Source organism: Mustela putorius, unplaced genomic scaffold (genome assembly GCF_011764305.1).
Source record: "Mustela putorius furo isolate JIRA1106 unplaced genomic scaffold, ASM1176430v1.1 tig00000056_pilon_pilon_pilon, whole genome shotgun sequence".
NCBI lineage: Eukaryota > Metazoa > Chordata > Mammalia > Carnivora > Mustelidae > Mustela > Mustela putorius.
In genome coordinates, this window is record NW_025421263.1 from 6,322,589 (window position 1) to 6,340,459 (window position 17,871).

General features: G+C 37.7%; 1 protein-coding gene across 3 annotated transcripts in view; it reads right to left on the reverse strand.

The window, feature by feature from the left end:
* PDGFC (platelet derived growth factor C) overlaps positions 1–17,871 on the reverse strand; it is a 206,971-nt gene that overhangs the window by 5,724 nt on the left and 183,376 nt on the right. For all 3 annotated transcript variants that reach the window (XM_004772042.3, XM_013045618.2, XM_013045619.2), the window contains 2 exons: positions 14,675–14,882; positions 9,499–9,716 (listed from right to left, as the gene is read on the reverse strand). In XM_004772042.3, the coding sequence (XP_004772099.1) occupies positions 9,499–9,716; positions 14,675–14,882 (426 nt within the window). The remainder of the gene's footprint in view (positions 1–9,498; positions 9,717–14,674; positions 14,883–17,871) is intronic.

Sequence of the window (17,871 nt, forward strand, 5' to 3'; positions counted from 1 at the left end):
ACAGAGACAGAGCCGACAGTAAGCTCGCAGCTCGGGGTGATCTTGAACCGGTTGCAGGCTCGGTGAGCTCGGAGCGCGGCCGGAGGTCAGGCAGACGGGAGTAACTGGGCGCGGTTCTCTGAGCGCGCACTGAGGAGTGCGGCCCTGGGCTCTCGGCTCCTCCAGGCCGGAGACCAGGAGGCCGCCATTTGTATTCCCGTCCTCCGGAACTCTACGGAAAGCACTCAGGGAACAAAAGCTCCTGAAAGCAAACCCGAGCGGATTACTCACCCCGGCCCCGGGTAAGGGCGGTGTAATTCCGCCTGGGGCAGACACTTGAGAATCACTACACCAGGCCCCTCCCCCAGAAGATCAACAAGAAATCCAGCCGAGACCAAGTTCACCTACCAAGGAGTGCGGTTTCAATACCAAGGAGAGCAGCAGAATTCTAGAGGAGGAGAAAGCAAAGCACGGAACTCATGGCTTTTTCCCTGTGATTTTTTTTAGTCTTGCAGTTAATTTAATTTTTTTCTTTTTCATTTTTTGTTTTTTGTTTTTTTTTTCTCGCCTTCGGGTAAAAATTTTTTTTTAACTGTTACCTTTTTCTTTTTTAACGATTTTTTACTAGTTTATATAATATATATATTTTTTCCTTTTTATATTTTTCTTAGGTGTTTTCTCTTTTTTTTAATTTTCTTTTTTTTTTCTTCCTTTTTGAACCTCTTTTTATCCCCTTTCTACCCCATCACGATTTTGGATCTCTTCTAATTTGGTTAAAGCATATTTTCCTGGGGTTGTTGCCACCCTTTTAGTATTTTACTTGCCCCTTCATATACTCTTATCTGGACAAAATGACAAGACAGAAAAATTCAACACAAAAAAAAGAACAAGAGACAGTACCGAAGGCTAGGGACCTAATCAATACAGACATTGGTAATATGTCAGATCAAGAGTTCAGAATGACAATTCTCAAGGTTCTAGCCGGGCTCAAAAAAGGCATGGAAGATATTAGAGAAACCCTCTCGAGAGATATAAAAGCCCTTTCTGGAGAAATAAAAGAACTAAAATCTAACCAAGTAGAAATCAAAAAAGCTATTAATGAGGTGCAATCAAAAATGGAGGCTCTCACTGCTAGGATAAATGAGGCAGAAGAAAGAATTAGTGATATAGAAGACCAAATGACAGAGAATAAAGAAGCTGAGCAAAAGAGGGACAAACAGCTACTGGACCACGAGGGGAGAATTCGAGAGATAAGTGACACCATAAGACGAAACAACATTAGAATAATTGGGATTCCAGAAGAAGAAGAAAGAGAGAGGGGAGCAGAAGGTATACTAGAGAGAATTATTGGGGAGAATTTCCCCAATATGGCAAAGGGAAGAGCATCAAAATTCAGGAGGTTCAGAGAACGCCCCTCAAAATCAATAAGAATAGGTCCACACCCCGTCACCTAACAGTAAAATTTACAAGTCTCAGTGACAAAGAGAAAATCCTGAAAGCAGCCCGGGAAAAGAAGTCTGTAACATACAATGGTAAAAATATTAGATTGGCAGTTGACTTATCCACAGAGACCTGGCAGGCCAGAAAGAGCTGGCATGATATTTTCAGAGCACTAAATGAGAAAAACATGCAGCCCAGAATACTATATCCAGCTAGGCTATCATTGAAAATAGAAGGAGAGATTAAAAGCTTCCAGGACAAACAACAACTGAAAGAATTTGCAAACACCAAACCAGCTCTATAGGAAATCTTGAACGGGGTCCTCTAAGCAAAAAGAGAGCCTACAAGTGGTAGATCAGAAAGGAACAGAGACCATATACAGTAACAGTCACCTTACAGGCAATACAATGGCCCTAAATTCATATCTCTCAATAGTTACCCTGAATGTTAATGGGCTAAATGCCCCTGTCAAAAGACACAGGCTATCAGAATGGATACAAAAACAAAACCCATCTATATGTTGCCTCCAAGAAACACATTTTAAGCCCGAAGACACCTCCAGATTTAAAGTGAGGGGGTGGAAAAGAATTTACCTTGCTAATGGACATCAGAAGAAAGCAGGAGTGGCAATCCTTATATCAGATCAATTAGATTTTAAGCCAAAGACTATAATAAGAGATGAGGAAGGACACTATATCATACTCAAAGGGTCTGTCCAACAAGAAGATTTAACAATTTTAAATATCTATGCCCCCAACGTGGGAGCAGCCAACTATATAAACCAATTAATAACAAAATCAAAGAAACACATCAACAATAATACAATAATAGTAGGGGACTTTAACACTCCCCTCACTGAAATGGACAGATCATCCAAGCAAAAGATCAGCAAGGAAATAAAGGCCTTAAACGACACACTGGACCAGATGGACATCACAGATATATTCAGAACATTTCATCCCAAAGCAACAGAATACACATTCTTCTCTAGTGCACATGGAACATTCTCCAGAATAGATAACAACCTCAGTCCTAAATCAGGACTCAACCGGTATCAAAAATTGGGATCATTCCCTGCATATTTTCAGACCACAATGCTCTAAAGCTAGAACTCAACCACAAAAGGAAGTTTGAAAAGAAACAAAATACATGGAGACTAAACAGCATCCTTCTAAAGAATGAATGGGTCAACCAGGAAATTAAAGAAGAATTGAAAAAAATCATGGAAACAAATGATAATGAAAATACAACGGTTCAAAATCTGTGGACACAACAAAGGCAGTCCTGAGAGGAAAATATAGAGCGGTACAAGCCTTTCTCAAGAAACAAGAAAGGTCTCAGGTACACAACCTAACCCTACACCTAAAGGAGCTGGAGAAAGAACAAGAAAGAAACCCTAAGCCCAGCAGGAGAAGAGAAATCATAAAGATCAGAGCAGAAATCAATGAAATAGAAACCAAAAAAACAATAGAACAAATCAACGAAACTAGGAGCTGGTTCTTTGAAAGAATTAATAAAATTGATAAACCCCTGGCCAGACTTATCAAAAAGAAAAGAGAAAGGACCCAAATAAATAAAATCAAGGATGAAAGAGGAGAGATCACAACTAACACCAAAGAAATACAAACTATTATAAGAACATACTATGAGCAACTCTACGGCAATAAATTTGACAATCTGGAAGAAATGGATGCATTCCTAGAAACATATAACTACCACAACTGAACCAGGAAGAAATAGAAAGCCTGAACAGACCCATAACCAGTAAGGAGATTGAAACAGTCATTAAAAATCTCCAAACAAACAAAAGCCCAGGGCCAGACGGCTTCCCGGGGGAATACTACCAAACATTTAAAGAAGAACTAATTCCTATTCTCCTAAAACTGTTCCAAAAAATAGAAATGGAAGGAAAACTTCCAAACTCATTTTATGAGGCCAGCATCACCTTGATCCCAAAACCAGGCAAGGATCCCACCAAACAAGAGAGCTATAGACCAATATCCTTGATGAACACAGATGCGAAAATACTCAACAAAATACTAGCCAATAGGATTCAACAGTATATTAAAAAGATTATTCACCACGACCAAGTGGGATTTATTCCAGGGCTGCAAGGTTGGTTCAACATCCACAAATCAGTCAATGTGATACAACACATCAATAAAAGAAAGAACAAGAACCATATGATACTCTCAATAGATGCTGAAAAAGCATTTGACAAAGTACAGCATCCCTTCCTGATCAAAACTCTTCAAAGTGTAGGGATAGAGGGCACATACCTCAATATCATCAAAGCCATCTATGAAAAACCCACCGCAAATATCATTCTCAATGGAGAAAAACTGAAAGCTTTTCCGCTAAAGTCAGGAACACGGCAGGGATGTCCATTATCACCACTGCTATTCAACATAGTACTAGAGGTCCTAGCCTCTTCAATCAGACAACAAAAAGAAATTAGAGGCATCCAAATCGGCAAAGAAGAAGTCAAACTCTCACTCTTCGCAGATGATATGATACTATATGTGGAAAACCCAAAAGACTCCACTCCAAAACTGCTAGAACTTGTACAGGAATTCAGTAAAGTGTCAGGATATAAAATCAATGCACAGAAATCAGTTGCATTTCTCTACACCAACAGCAAGACAGAAGAAAGGGAAATTAAGGAGTCAATCCCATTTACAATTGCACCCAAAACCATAAGATACCTAGGAATAAACCTAACCAAAGAGACACAGAATCTATACTCAGAAAACTATAAAGTACTCATGAAAGAAATTGATGTAGACACAAAGAAATGGAAAAATGTTCCATGCTCCTGGATTGGAAGAATAAATATTGTGAAAATGTCTATGCTACCTAAAGCAATCTACACATTTAATGCAATTCCTATCAAAGTACCATCCATCTTTTTCAAAGAAATGGAACAAATAATTCTAAAATTTATATGGAACCAGAAGGGACCTCGAATAGCCAAAGGGATATTGAAAAAGAAAGCCAACGTTGGTGGCATCACAATTCCGGACTTCAAGCTCTATTACAAAGCTGTCATCATCAAGACAGCATGGTACTGGCACAAAAACAGATACATAGATCAATGGAACAGAATAGAGAGCCCAGAAATAGACCCTCAACTCTATGGTCAACTCATCTTCGACAAAGCAGGAAAGAATGTCCAATGGAAAAAAGACAGCCTCTTCAATAAATGGTGCTGGGAAAATTGGACAGCCACATGCAGAAAAATGAAATTGGACCATTTCCTTACACCACACACAAAAATAGACTCAAAATGGATGAAGGACCTCAATGTGAGAAAGGAATCCATCAAAATCCTTGAGGAGAACACAGGCAGCAACCTCTTCGACCTCAGCCGCAGCAACATCTTCCTAGGAACGACGCCAAAGGCAAGGGAAGCAAGGGCAAAAATGAACTATTAGGATTTCATCAAGATCAAAAGCTTTTGCACAGCAAAGGAAACAGTTAACAAAATCAAAAGACAACTGACAGAATGGGAGAAGATATTTGCAAACGACATATCAGATAAAGGACTAGTGTCCAGAATCTATAAAGAACTTAGCAAACTCAACACCCAAAGAACAAATAATCCAATCAAGAAATGGGCAGAGGACATGAGCAGACATTTCTGCAAAGAAGACATCCAGATTGCCAACAGACACATGAAAAAGTGCTCCATATCACTCGGCATCAGGGAAATACAAATCAAAACCACAATGCGGTATCACCTCACACCAGTCAGAATGGCTAAAATCAACAAGTCAGGAAATGACAGATGCTGGCGAGGATGCGGAGAAAGGGGAACCCTCCTACACTGTTGGTGGGAATGCAAGCTGGTGCAACCTCTCTGGAAAACAGCATGGAGGTTCCTCAAAATGTTGAAAATAGAACTGCCCTATGACCCAGCAATTGCACTATTGGGTATTTACCCTAAAGATACAAACGTAGTGATCCGAAGGGGCACGTGTACCCGAATGTTTATAGCAGCAATGTCCACAATAGCCAAACTATGGAAAGAACCTAGATGTCCATCAACAGATGAATGGATCAAGAAGATGTGGTATATATACACAATCGAATACTATGCAGCCATCAAAAGAAATGAAATCTTGCCATTTGCAACAACATGGATGGAACTAGAGCGTATCATGCTTAGCGAAATAAGTCAAGCAGAGAAAGACAACTATCATATGATCTCCCTGATATGAGGAAGTGGTGATGCAACATGGGGGCTTAAGTGGGTACGAGAAGAATCAATGAAACAAGATGGGATTGGGAGGGAGACAAACCATAAGTGACTCTTAATCTCACAAAACAAACTGAGGGTTGCTGGGGGGAGGGGGTTAGGGAGAAGGGGGTGGGATTATGGACATTGGGGAGGGTATGTGCTTTGGTGAGTGCTGTGAAGTGTGTAAACCTGGTGATTCACAGACCTGTACCCCTGGGGATAAAAATATATGTTTATAAAAAAAATTATATAAAATGAAAAAAAAAAGGGTATGAGGGTTAGGTGTTCACTTGAAACACAAAGGTATGGGAGGCACAGGAGATAAAGTCATTTGTCCAAGGTTAAACAGCTGGATGTCTGGCTTTGGAGTCTGTTTTTTTAAGCACCAAACCATAATGTGATCTTTGCTTCTTAGTTCTCAATTTGGTAAAAAAAATAAAAATAAATAATAATTATGAAGTAGCAACAATTGTCTCATTGAGCGATCTCTCAAGTTCTACACAGGCATAGAAGGTGGACTGGCAGGAAAGTAGGAAATGTTTCAAGGAAGAGGTAACACCAAGTTCATTTATATGTAAAGTCTTGCTTTCTGAACTATCCTATTGGGGAGACAGAAAAATCATTAAGGAAATCGGGTTGGGGGGAACGGTTTCCAATAAACAGTGTCTAGTAATCAATACAAAAGCAATAAGAATCTTGTCAACAGTAAGATTATCCTATAATATCAAAACATGTAACAAGAATATCATCCTATATATTATGAACCTTTTAATTTTCTAGACTTATTTTCGGTACGTGGTCGAACCCACTGAAAATGGTAAAGGAACCAAAACAACAACTGTAATATCTGTAGTGACACAAGGAATCTAATTCAGCTTAATAGTTAGGGAAGCTGGTATAATAGAGATAGATGAAGCAGAGAAAAATTAGAGTGTCTAAACTCTGTCTTTGCTTCTGTGTTCTCCCTGAGGTAGAATAATCATTCAACTGAAAACTGGAACAACAGTCATTAAAAAGAACTAGGGCCCCAAAAAGGCTTCACTTTAAATGAGTTTAGTCTTTAGATCCACATTAATGGTACTCAGTGACTTAATGATTTTAGAACTATTTGAAATAATGTTTAAAAGAATTTCATTTATTTTTTAAGAGTTTATTTATGTATTTGACAGAGAGAGAGAGAGAAAGCCCACCAGAAAGCACAAGTTGAGGGACAGGAGAGAGGCAGAAGGAGAAGCAGATTCCCCACTGAGGAGTAGGGAGACTGACAAGGGACTTGATCTCTGAAATCACGACCTGAGCCTACGGCAGACTCTTAACTGCCTGAGCTACTCAGGTACCCCCCCAAATTTTCATTTATTTAGGAGCAGTAGTACTAAACTCAGAACTTACCTCCAAAACATCAGACTGAGAAAAATCTAGGCTCAGAAATGATCAAGTACACCAAATAGATAAAAGCCCTTTTCTTTTTCATAAGGTAATTTGTTAATAAAAACCTATCACAGAAAAATTAATGATTCCTACAAAGCATTATAAAAAATTAAGACATGATTGTTAACTGGAGGTATTTGTGAGAAATGTGGAGTATAGTATTTCCCCACACACATGCATTAGAGATATCTGTGGGAAACTTGTCTTAGGTGGTCACACAATTAGATAACCATCCATACTTGTCTGTGTGTACGTACAGATAATGCATATATAACCGTCCCACCCAAAGACTACAGAATAAGGAATGATGTCATTCTGGAAGAGGGCCAGGGAGTTTCACAAGCACGGCCCACAGTCTTTCCTCCCAAGAGTTTTATCTGAGCCACTAAACAGATGCCACACATTCTGTGGCAACTTTCTTAACAACCCTAAAACCAATGTTATTTGAAATGAAATCTGTAAGTAGAGGACAGATGACGATCCACTCGACTTGAGGACTGAGTGAGCTGACCAAAAACATGATGTAGGCTCGGCATCTGATAAGCTGGTTTAAAAAAGCTACTCTGACTAGTCTGGGTTTTATAGCTCTAAGATAGTGACTATAAATCAATGTTGCTGGCTACCTCCGGGTCCCGGGATACACTGTAGTTAATGGGGATATGTTTCAGAAAGTCCACAACTAGACAATTTTAGGTGAGGAAAGTTCACTCTCACTTAATTTCTGTTCTCATCACAGCCTTTCTAGTCATCAATCAGTTCTAATGCCTGCCTCGATTTTAAGGCATTTTATTGAGTCTGTTTGGAACTGCCGTATTAGGGGTTTTTCCTTGATTCTCAGATTCCAGGTTCATAGAGCAGCAGCAAGGCGGGCTTCTGAGCACAGCCTGGCTGGAGCAACCTGAGCCACCAAGCTCATGATCATCGCCTTCCTGAAAGGGGAGAAGAGACTGTTCCCAGCACAGGGTCTTTAGAAGCATGGAATGCAGAAATGAAAGCAGGACATGAGTACTGGTGGTAAACAGTCCTCTTTTTTTTTTTTTTTTAAATCACAGACTGCCAGTTTAGGATGTGACTTTCCAAAAATGGCAATTGACTGATTGTCAGGGAATAACACAGGTGGGAAAAACCTAAGAGGTTATCGTATCTTACATTTATTTGAACAGAGGTTAAGTATCCTGCTGATGGTTACAAGTTAATGGTAGATCTAGGATGGAAACAGCGTTCCTTGCCGATTGGGATCCAGCGCTTCTGTCCCTATTTATCAGCTCGCAGTGCAATACTGGTGAAAGGTGGGGGGTGAGGGGGTTCCAGCCCTGCTATGTAAAGTGCACTTTAGGACCCCGGGCAGCTTTAGTTTAGCTAACAGATAAGGGTTTTATTGATGTCCTTATGCACATGAAAAATGATTTTATTAAGCAGATATTTATGTTTTATTACTCTTTGGGTTAGTGGAAAAAAATACAAAGTAATGAGATAAAGTTATACCGAAATGAAGTCAGAAGGGCCGATTTCGCTGTGGTATAATGTAAATGTTTTGTGCAAATTATAATTCCAGTGTCTTGGGATCAAGCCCCACTTCAGGCTCCCTGCTCAGAGGGGAGTCTGCTTCCCCCCTCTCCCTCTGCCTGCTGCTCTGCCTACTTGTGCTCTTTCTCTCTGTCAACTAAATAAACAAAATATTTAAAACAAACAAACAAAAATCTAAGGTTGCTTCATCAAGAATGTTTTGCTTCCTGATGTAAAACGCTACACAATGTTGCTGGAGAAAGGGTGGGCATAGCACTAACAAAAATTTGGAGTAAGTTCTAAGGTTCCCAAGGCTCTCATAAACAATCATTACTAACATTTAGTATTTACATTTTCCTTATTCTACAGAATAGAGATGAAAGAAATCCATAAAAGGCTTAACATGCTATTTGGGGCAACACAAATAATAGGAAGAATGGTATAACTGAGAATATGTCGCCTTGGGATTTGTGTTCCTGTATTGCCCCAAGTGGAAAAATAAGTATCAAAGATCTCCTTTCTCCAACAGAGACAAATCTGTCTTTTAAAATATTTTCCCTTCATATTTTGAAATGTGTAAAGCTAAAAATTTCACTCATTTTTCCCCCCTGCAAACACATTTACTCTTTTTTGTATGACAGATGAAAACGTCACTGACCACCCATGTCATACAATCAGAGGACAAGCTTGCTAAATCCTCAATGCCTGGGTTTTTGAGTTCAAGGTCCTGATTAAAAAAAAAAAAAAAGAAAAGAAAACATGAACTATTTTGCCAACTTTATTTGTTCTTTTTCCATGAAGGCTATGCCTTTCTCTTAAACAAAAATTCATTTCAGATACACAACTTTGTCATCTTTTTTTTTTTTAAGGTGCAAAGGAACCCGAGAAGAAAAGGGTATACCTACCTCATGATATTTTTTCGTGACTTTGCTTGGGACACATTGACACTCCTTGCAATTGTGGGGACAGCAGGCACAGTTCCCACCACAGCGTTTAACCAGGAGACAACCTGGCCAGAAAATGCTGTCGGTTCTCTTTAGCTCTTCCCTTATGGACACTGAGAAGTTACGCGGTGTGCAGCTGTAGAGTCGTACCTCCTCCTTTAGCAGGTTCAGGTCCACCACTACATGGCATAAAAGAAAGCAAAGGAAAATAACATGGTTATGCCCTGAGCCTGAATCTACTTCATCAAGATCTTTCCGTAGAGAAATCTGTTTCACAGACACTACGCCCAACAAAGCCCCTTCTAACTTTGATGAGGTTTTGGGGCTCTGCTGCTCGCAACTTGGACTTTTCATTTTATAGTCAACAAAGGTTCATTATGTCGTACTGTCCATTAAAGAGGTGCCATTGTGCAGTGTTAAGAACAGAGCCAACAAAACAGTTGAGAGCTATAAATAGGAAACTTTACACAGAAAAAGAGCACTACACCTTTTAACCCTCATAAAAAAGTAAACAAGGAGAGCATTGGAAGGGAAGAGTAGAATGTAAAATGATGAATGCTTGGATTAGAAAACAAATGCAATTTTTAAAAAGGATTAGAAGCTCAGGCAATTAATGCAGAGCAACTTACAGAAACCTACTGCCAGGACTTTATATAATTTTCCTGGCAATGAGACTCAGAAAATGCAAAAAGGGCATGAAGGAAATGAATTTTTGAGGACAGCTGAGTAGACCATGAATGAAAAAAATGATACACTTTAAAAGGACTGAGGTTGCTGAAGACCCCTGCTTCTGGTGCCCTGAGTAATTCAGAACATTTGAAATTCAGTTTAACTAGGTGCCTTCAGATTTCTATTCTCCTTCTAAAGGATGGAAAAGATGTCTACTTTATAATGATTCTCTATTTTTTTAGAGAATAGTTGGTTAACTATGTAGTGTTTTATTCTTGAAAAGTATACCTACTTGTGAAGACCAAACAAAAATATTCTTTCATCAGACTGTTGTAGTGAATTCTTAATCATTGCTTTTAACTACAAAATGATTCTTGCCTCAGTTAATTTATATCAAAATAGCATTTCATATTTAATATGAATTTATATAAAACACGAATAGTACTTAATTACCATATCCTGTAATTTTAATTTCTGCTTTATAACTTTGCCCCTTTTTCCCTAGAAATATTCAAATAATAGCAATTCCAATAAAACTGAAGAGTTTTGGATAACATACATACAATTCATCAAAACTTTTTCTTCAAAAAAGATTTTATTTATTTATTTGACAGACAGAGAGAGATCACAAGTAGGCAGAGAGGCAGACAGGGGGTGAGGGGGGAGCAGGCTCCCCGCTGAGCAGAGATCCTGATGTGGGGCTTCATCCCAGGACCTGAGATCATGACCACCCAAGACGAAGGCAGAGGCTTAACCCACTGAGCCACCCAGGCGCCACCCCAAAAGGAAGATTTTATTAAAATTTGAAATATTATCTAATAGAATAAATCTGGTTCAATACCTTTTCACTAATACTGGAAACATTATAAATAAGAACTGAAAAAAAAAGAAGCATTTTCTGGCTAAGGATGGCTTTAAGTAATAATAAGCACTATGTACTCCAGTTTTAAAATTTAAGTGTTAATATTTGAAAATAATTTAAAAATGAGAACGTGATTAAGAATCAAATGCTTGTTTTCTTATTGCTTGTTTTACAATTCTACATTTACTTATACTTATACATTTACTTATACTTATATGTGTGATCAAGTTTTTCTAAACTGTCAAAGGAAGCCACTGTATTTTCAAGAAATGTATGGTAAATCATACATATGCAATTGTAAATTATAAGCACAAGTCAGCTATAGGGTTGACTAAAACCTTGGTCAAGTGTAGGGAAATGCTAAAGAAATGCTCATTCCATGGGCTCATTTCAACAACTTATTTAGCTAAAAAATTGCTTCCCAACTCAATAGAAAATCACTGTTTTGAGTATTTAAAGATTTCCCTTTCATCTGAAAAATGATCCTGTGAAAGGAAAGCTTTTAAATATTTAAGAGGAAATGAGTTCATTCTTTTGTGTGCCATAAAAGACCAACTTATCTCTAAAAAAGTAATGAGATAATTGAGTTAAATGATGTCACATATTTCACCTGATTTCATTTGGCTGAACTAATAGTATATGTACATACTGCTCTTTCATTGTTAAAGCTATTTGTGAGTTTATCTGAATCTTTTCTCTAGAAGTTACTCTCTGGGCAAGAAGGGTTTAGAAAGTCAAAAAACACACATACAATACAAAAGCCAGTTGCCAAAATTTTCAATGCTTATTTAAGATTTATACCTCTTTAGAATGTGAACGAAGCTCTCCCCTTTCAAAGGATATTCATCTACCTCAGTTTTAAACACACTATTTCATGAACTAGAAAATGAGACTGTATATGTTCACTTTAAAATGTTTACTTAACCACAATAAAAGGTTAGATAGATTTCCCCAGTGAGCTGAGTTATGATACCTGCTACAATGTGAAAATTTAAACACACTTGCAACTTAGCTTCCACTCATTTATCATGTTTGACACAACAGTCAAAAGCCCTTTTTAAGTACTGGGTAAGCCTGACTTAGAAAACAAGGTCTTTTCTTTTTCTGCAGTAGCAAGGTATGAATGAAAACCCTAAGTCAGAGGAAGAAAAGGAAAGAAACAAAACAAAACAAAATAAAAACACTGAACAACCCAAACACAGTACATACTGCAATTAGGGATTTTCAGTCTGGGATATCTTATTTTAAATATAAGCTTCCTACTCCTAAGGCTTCCAGCTCATCTAAGCCTCATTAAAATAAGTCATGTGACTATAATTTGATGTCACAAATTCTCCAAAAATTGTACAGAACTTCTGCATAAGAAAAATGAAAAAAAAAAAAAAAAAAAGGTCAAAAAAGAGAAAGAAAGATCATGTCCAACACATATCTTTTTCATAACCTAATTATAGTCTTATGGTGGTTTCCCTGTGTAAAATATCTGAAAAATAAAAATCAATGTTTAGGTTCTTTATTTCTTTTCCGTAACTACTTCCTAAGACAACACATGTATTAGTTTGTCTCTCTAAAGAATGAAGGTTTTGAGTAAGGCACCCTTTGAAGTCGTTTTCCTAATGCAGATTTTCTTGTTCAGGTTCACCAATATTGCAAGTTCTACTGTAAAAGCTAATGCGGACTGAAAAAAAAAATAATGGGTACATTTTCCTCCGTTAGTTGCTTACTCTTTTAAGATATTCAGCTCAAGGATATTCTATTACTGTAATGCAATCTGAGGGTGGTCTCTGTAAGATGAATGTCGTAACACTGTGATATGTTTATTCTGTGGAAAATCAATTTCGATGTCTAATTAGGAGCTTTTAAATGTTTTACTCCTTGTTCCTTTGTAGAAAGACTCTCGGGAGGGGAGTTGGTTTTGTCTATAGAGATGTTATCCCACACCTGCATTTTAGTTTATGTAGAGTTCCAAAAATATACACTGCTTTTCTCACACTTACTGTATGCTTAAAAAGTGAATAGTTTTGGCAAACTACAAAGGGCTTCAATTTGGAAAGTGCTAAATGAATATTTGAAAGATCTGGTTCTGTGCTGGATGCTTTTAAATATATGCTAGCCTCTGGCCATATCGTCACTGAGCACCAGGTGGAGAGGTGCAGGGCCTAAAGGCATGGCTGGGAGGAAGATTTTTAGACTTGAATTCTGAGATCAGCTGTCAAAAACAAGATCTGAGCTTAGAACCTGGTTTACTCCCTTTGCCTCTTCCAGATCAACATGATTATCTACTTCAAATCTAACAAAGCCTCCATTCACAAGGGTTTCAGCTAGCCTTGCAGATCTTCATTTTCCTGTTCCTAAGTGGGAGGGAAGGGAAGTGTTCGTAAGTTATTCATCAAGATCAAATCTTATAAATATGTAACAGCTTTCAGCATCTGGACAGGATTCGGCTGCCCATGTACTTGAACACCAATTTCAAATATTGCTGAAAGGAAACCACGTCTGTTGGCATAGCAAAATACCATGGTTGGGCAAGTCTGGACATGACCTGCTGAGATTAAAGCTCTTGATCCAGAAGGGCTGCAACTCTAGCAGGAAAGGGCAGGAATCGGGTTTCTTTCTGACAGGATTTAGAAGAACCAGTCTGGTGCAATCTGCCCTTGTGAATTGCTCAACCTAACTAAACATTGTTCCTTCCATATAAATTCTCCAGACTGTCATTCCATTCTCTAGAGTGACCCTGGGTAGACTGTAATGTTTCTGAGACCCTGAAATGGATTTGTTGAGGGCATTAGAATTAGCCAATTATTTCTATTACTGTTTCATTTGTGCCTGATATGGATACTTTCCAAACTTAATGTTACTGGAAAAATTAGCTAACCTTAGGGAAGACTTGGTTAACGTTATTTCCAATCTCTTGATCACATGGAATTAAACTTCATTATCAACACTTTTACTCTTGGAGGTAGATAAGCTTATAGGGTCAAGTGATCATTTCAGAGGCAAATTTATAGAGAGAACAATTATCATGGTATGGGTACCCTTCGGTCATTCTTTTCTTGTTCTGGATCCTGTCTTGGAAACTCCTAGTTCTATATTATGATGAGCCACTGTTATTTTCCATATTATTTGCAGAAGTCTATAGGCTTAAGAGATGGAAATTGATATAACCCTGACCATCGGGGACATGGTAGGTGACGATTTTTATTTCTCTCCCTTTTTCTAAGGCCCAAATCTGGTTAGCAACTAAGGTAATCTCTCTTGAATCTCCAAATCAATATACCCCAAATATTAAATGTGAATAAGCAATGATTCTCATGAAACATAACAGGGGACTTCATCAAAATGGTATTTTTGAATTAAAGAAATGGCAAGAATTTTCAGCAAAAGTATTCCTTTTAATCTTCTAAACCCCCTGAATTATAATTGCTTCTTTTTGTATGCATCCTTATTTAGTGTGTAAATATGCCCAAATGTTACAACAATGGGCTATTTACACATATCATGGAAGAATTTTAAACTCTACTCCTTAGAAGCTGTGGTAGAAGGATCCGAAACACTAAAATTGCTATGAAAATTAAACAGTGTTGGTTCTAATCCGAAGAGAAAACTTACCTCTGGATTTTCTTCCAAAAACAAACGCCTTGCCAAGAAGTTGCCAGGTTGGCCTATATAGATCTTCCAAGTCCAACTGCCACCTGTCTGGTTCAAGATACCGAATGAGATCTTCCAAGGTACTGAAGGCAGTGACAGCGTTATTAAGCAGATCCAGTGGCAAAGCTGAAGGCGGTAACATGGACGGGCTCACAGCTTCTGTGAATTGCTGAAAGTAAAATGAATCTTACATTAACTGTTTTAAAAATGACAATGTATGGGGCGCTGGGTGTAAACCTGGGAGTAAACCAGGTTAAAGCCTCTGCCTTTGGCTCAGGTCATGATCCCAGGGTCCCGGGATCAAGCCCCGCATTGGGCTCTCTGCTCAGCAGAGAACCTGCTTCCCCCCTCTCTCTCTGCCTGCCTCTCTGCCTACTTGTGATCTGTCTGTCAAATAAATAAAAAAAATCTTTTTTAAAAAATGACAATTTATTTCTTCTGGACTTAGGCATGAAGTAAGGTAAACTGAGGCTAAAAATGCAAAGAAACTGAAATTGTATTCAACCCAAATCAGAACTAATTGCTTGTGCAAGTTCATGTAGATGAATTCCAATAGATCTTTGTGCAGTCGGTGAGAAAGACATTAACCTTCATTATCACAAACCATGCCGGATGTGGATATCTGATGCTTAAAGAAAAAGGAAAATGTCTCTATGGTTCAATTAGGGACTTACAGTAGAAATTATAACACCATTTACCCAATTTTTCTTTTGTTTTTCACTTTTTATTTTCCTCCATCTGGAAAATCACCAGGTAGTTATGCAGATGAGTGTCAGACAAATTAAAAATTTAATATAAAATAATTAACCCATGAAGAATTAGAACAAAATATAGGCAATAAGCCTTTCACGTTGAAGAAGAACTTGTAAGTCAAGACGGAGAATACCCAAACCATAAAAAATAACTTTGATACATTTGCCCCAAACAGGATTAAAAGAGATACTGGGAGAATGGCCTGAGGAACGACATGACTGTCACAGGACGAGTGTCCAGCATATACACAAACACCCAACAACTCAATAGAGAATGAGCAAATTCCAGACAAGAGGCTTAAGTGGCCAGTCGACATATAAAAGCATGCTAAAATCCATTAGTTATCAGAGAAATGCAAAACAAAGTGAGGTCTTATTTCACATACAAAAAAGGAGATGTTACTATCTCACGTATGTGATAGTGGCAAGGATTTCAAAGAAAAGGACTGCCAAGGATGTGGGCAAATTGGAATTTCTCTATTCTGCCTGCAGAAGTGAGCATAAATTGATACAACCAATTCAGTTGATTTAATGGATGTATACAGGATATATAGATAAAAGATTTATATGATCCCTGTCTCTGCAATTCACTTTTGAGGTTTACATACTTTTATTTGTGCACATGGAAATAGATGCAATGATATTCATTACAGTGTTGTTTGAAATAGAGAGAAATTCAAAATAATCTAAATGCCAAGGTATAGAGCAAGAAATTAAAATACATAATTTTAAATGGTTAGTCACAAATGGGCAATAATTTCAATGAAAGTTCAATGGCAAACCTGCCCCCACAACCACCAACTTTTAACAAACAGACTAAAGGTAGGGAGTGGTAGATCAGAACTGAAATCACAATAGGCGAAACAAATACATGAACAGATGCTCAACTTATTTATTTTTACTACTTACTACTTTTATTTATTATTACTAACTTTGCAGAGGAGGGGAGAAGAAGAGTGTGGAATAGGAAATTTATGTCAACTCATGTTCATTGCAGTAGTATTTACAATAACAGAAAGTTGATAACAAATCTAAACTTACAATATTGGAATAGTTACTTGCACTGTACTCAAACTGAAACAGCGTACAATCATGAAAAATGAGGTCCTTTAAGAATTTTTATCAACAAAAGAAATGCCTACAATGTAGAAAGTGACAAAAACATCCCCAAGCTATATAAATATGCCCCAATTCAATATACATAAATGCATAACATACATGTCCTATTTTTTACATTTTTATAATAAATATATTCCTTTTAGAGATCCAATAGAAGTTATAACATTTGTTATAATAATTTAAATAACTATCATGTAAGCTTTTCCTTTCATCCTGATTACTTGGATCCTGGGCCAGATACTGGAAACAATGTACTATTTATAGCAGCAGCTAACTCTGTTGATCTGCTTTTAGTCTTTCCTTATTCCTTTTATTCTCTGCTGCATAACACTGGGTTAATCTACCTAAAATAAGTTATCACTGATCATGTGATGAATCTGGACAAATGCCTAGAGTGATTTCTCATCTGGAGGATAAAATCCAAATTCCTTACCCTGCACTCAGGATCCTCACAATCTGACCTCTGCTCAACTTTCCCATCTAATCCTCTACTCATCAAAGACATGCACATTTTGTTCCAATCAATCCAGTCTCTTCACTAACTACTGCACATGTCATACTCATTGCAGACCTTGTTCCTCTACCCGTGTTAAATATGGTTCCCCTTCCCCCATATGCAAAACCCTCCCTCCTGTGATCCAGACAGTAAATCTTTGCCATTTATAACAGTCTTGCTCGAAACATGATTCATCCATGAAAATTTCATTAATAACAGGGCCATCGTTGCCCATATATCTCAATTGCGTCAATTTGAAAAAGATCTCCTTTCTGGGCTATCCCATGAGCACATGGTTTGAAAAGCAGAAGCTGCTCTGTCAATTAGAAAGTGCCCCCCCCCCAAAAAAGGATCACTGTTCTGTGGGGCAGGCATAACCTCTGCTGGGCCTCATAGCTTTAGGGCTGCAGAGTCCTCTCTGCCCACAGGAAGGGAAGCATTTTTATACAACATAATGAGAAGTCAATGTGGCAGTCTTGGGTCAAAGCTGATTTCATTCTTAGTGTAAAGATCTAATATCAAGAGTCTGGCTAAAATATTATTAGCACTAAGATGTTTTTAATTATTCTATCCAACTTTTTAGAGTAGAAACCAAATGTAATACATTTCTATTTACTCCCAGTATTTTTTTAATTGTCCAAGAAATACAAAATTGCTTTGATAGAGAGTATTATTACAGTTGATAACTATGTTATGGATATAAATAAACAATTATCTAATAAAAGCTTTCACTGTTAATTCAACCAATTTGATAGTACTGATTAAATTTATAATGTGAAAAGGTTAATGCA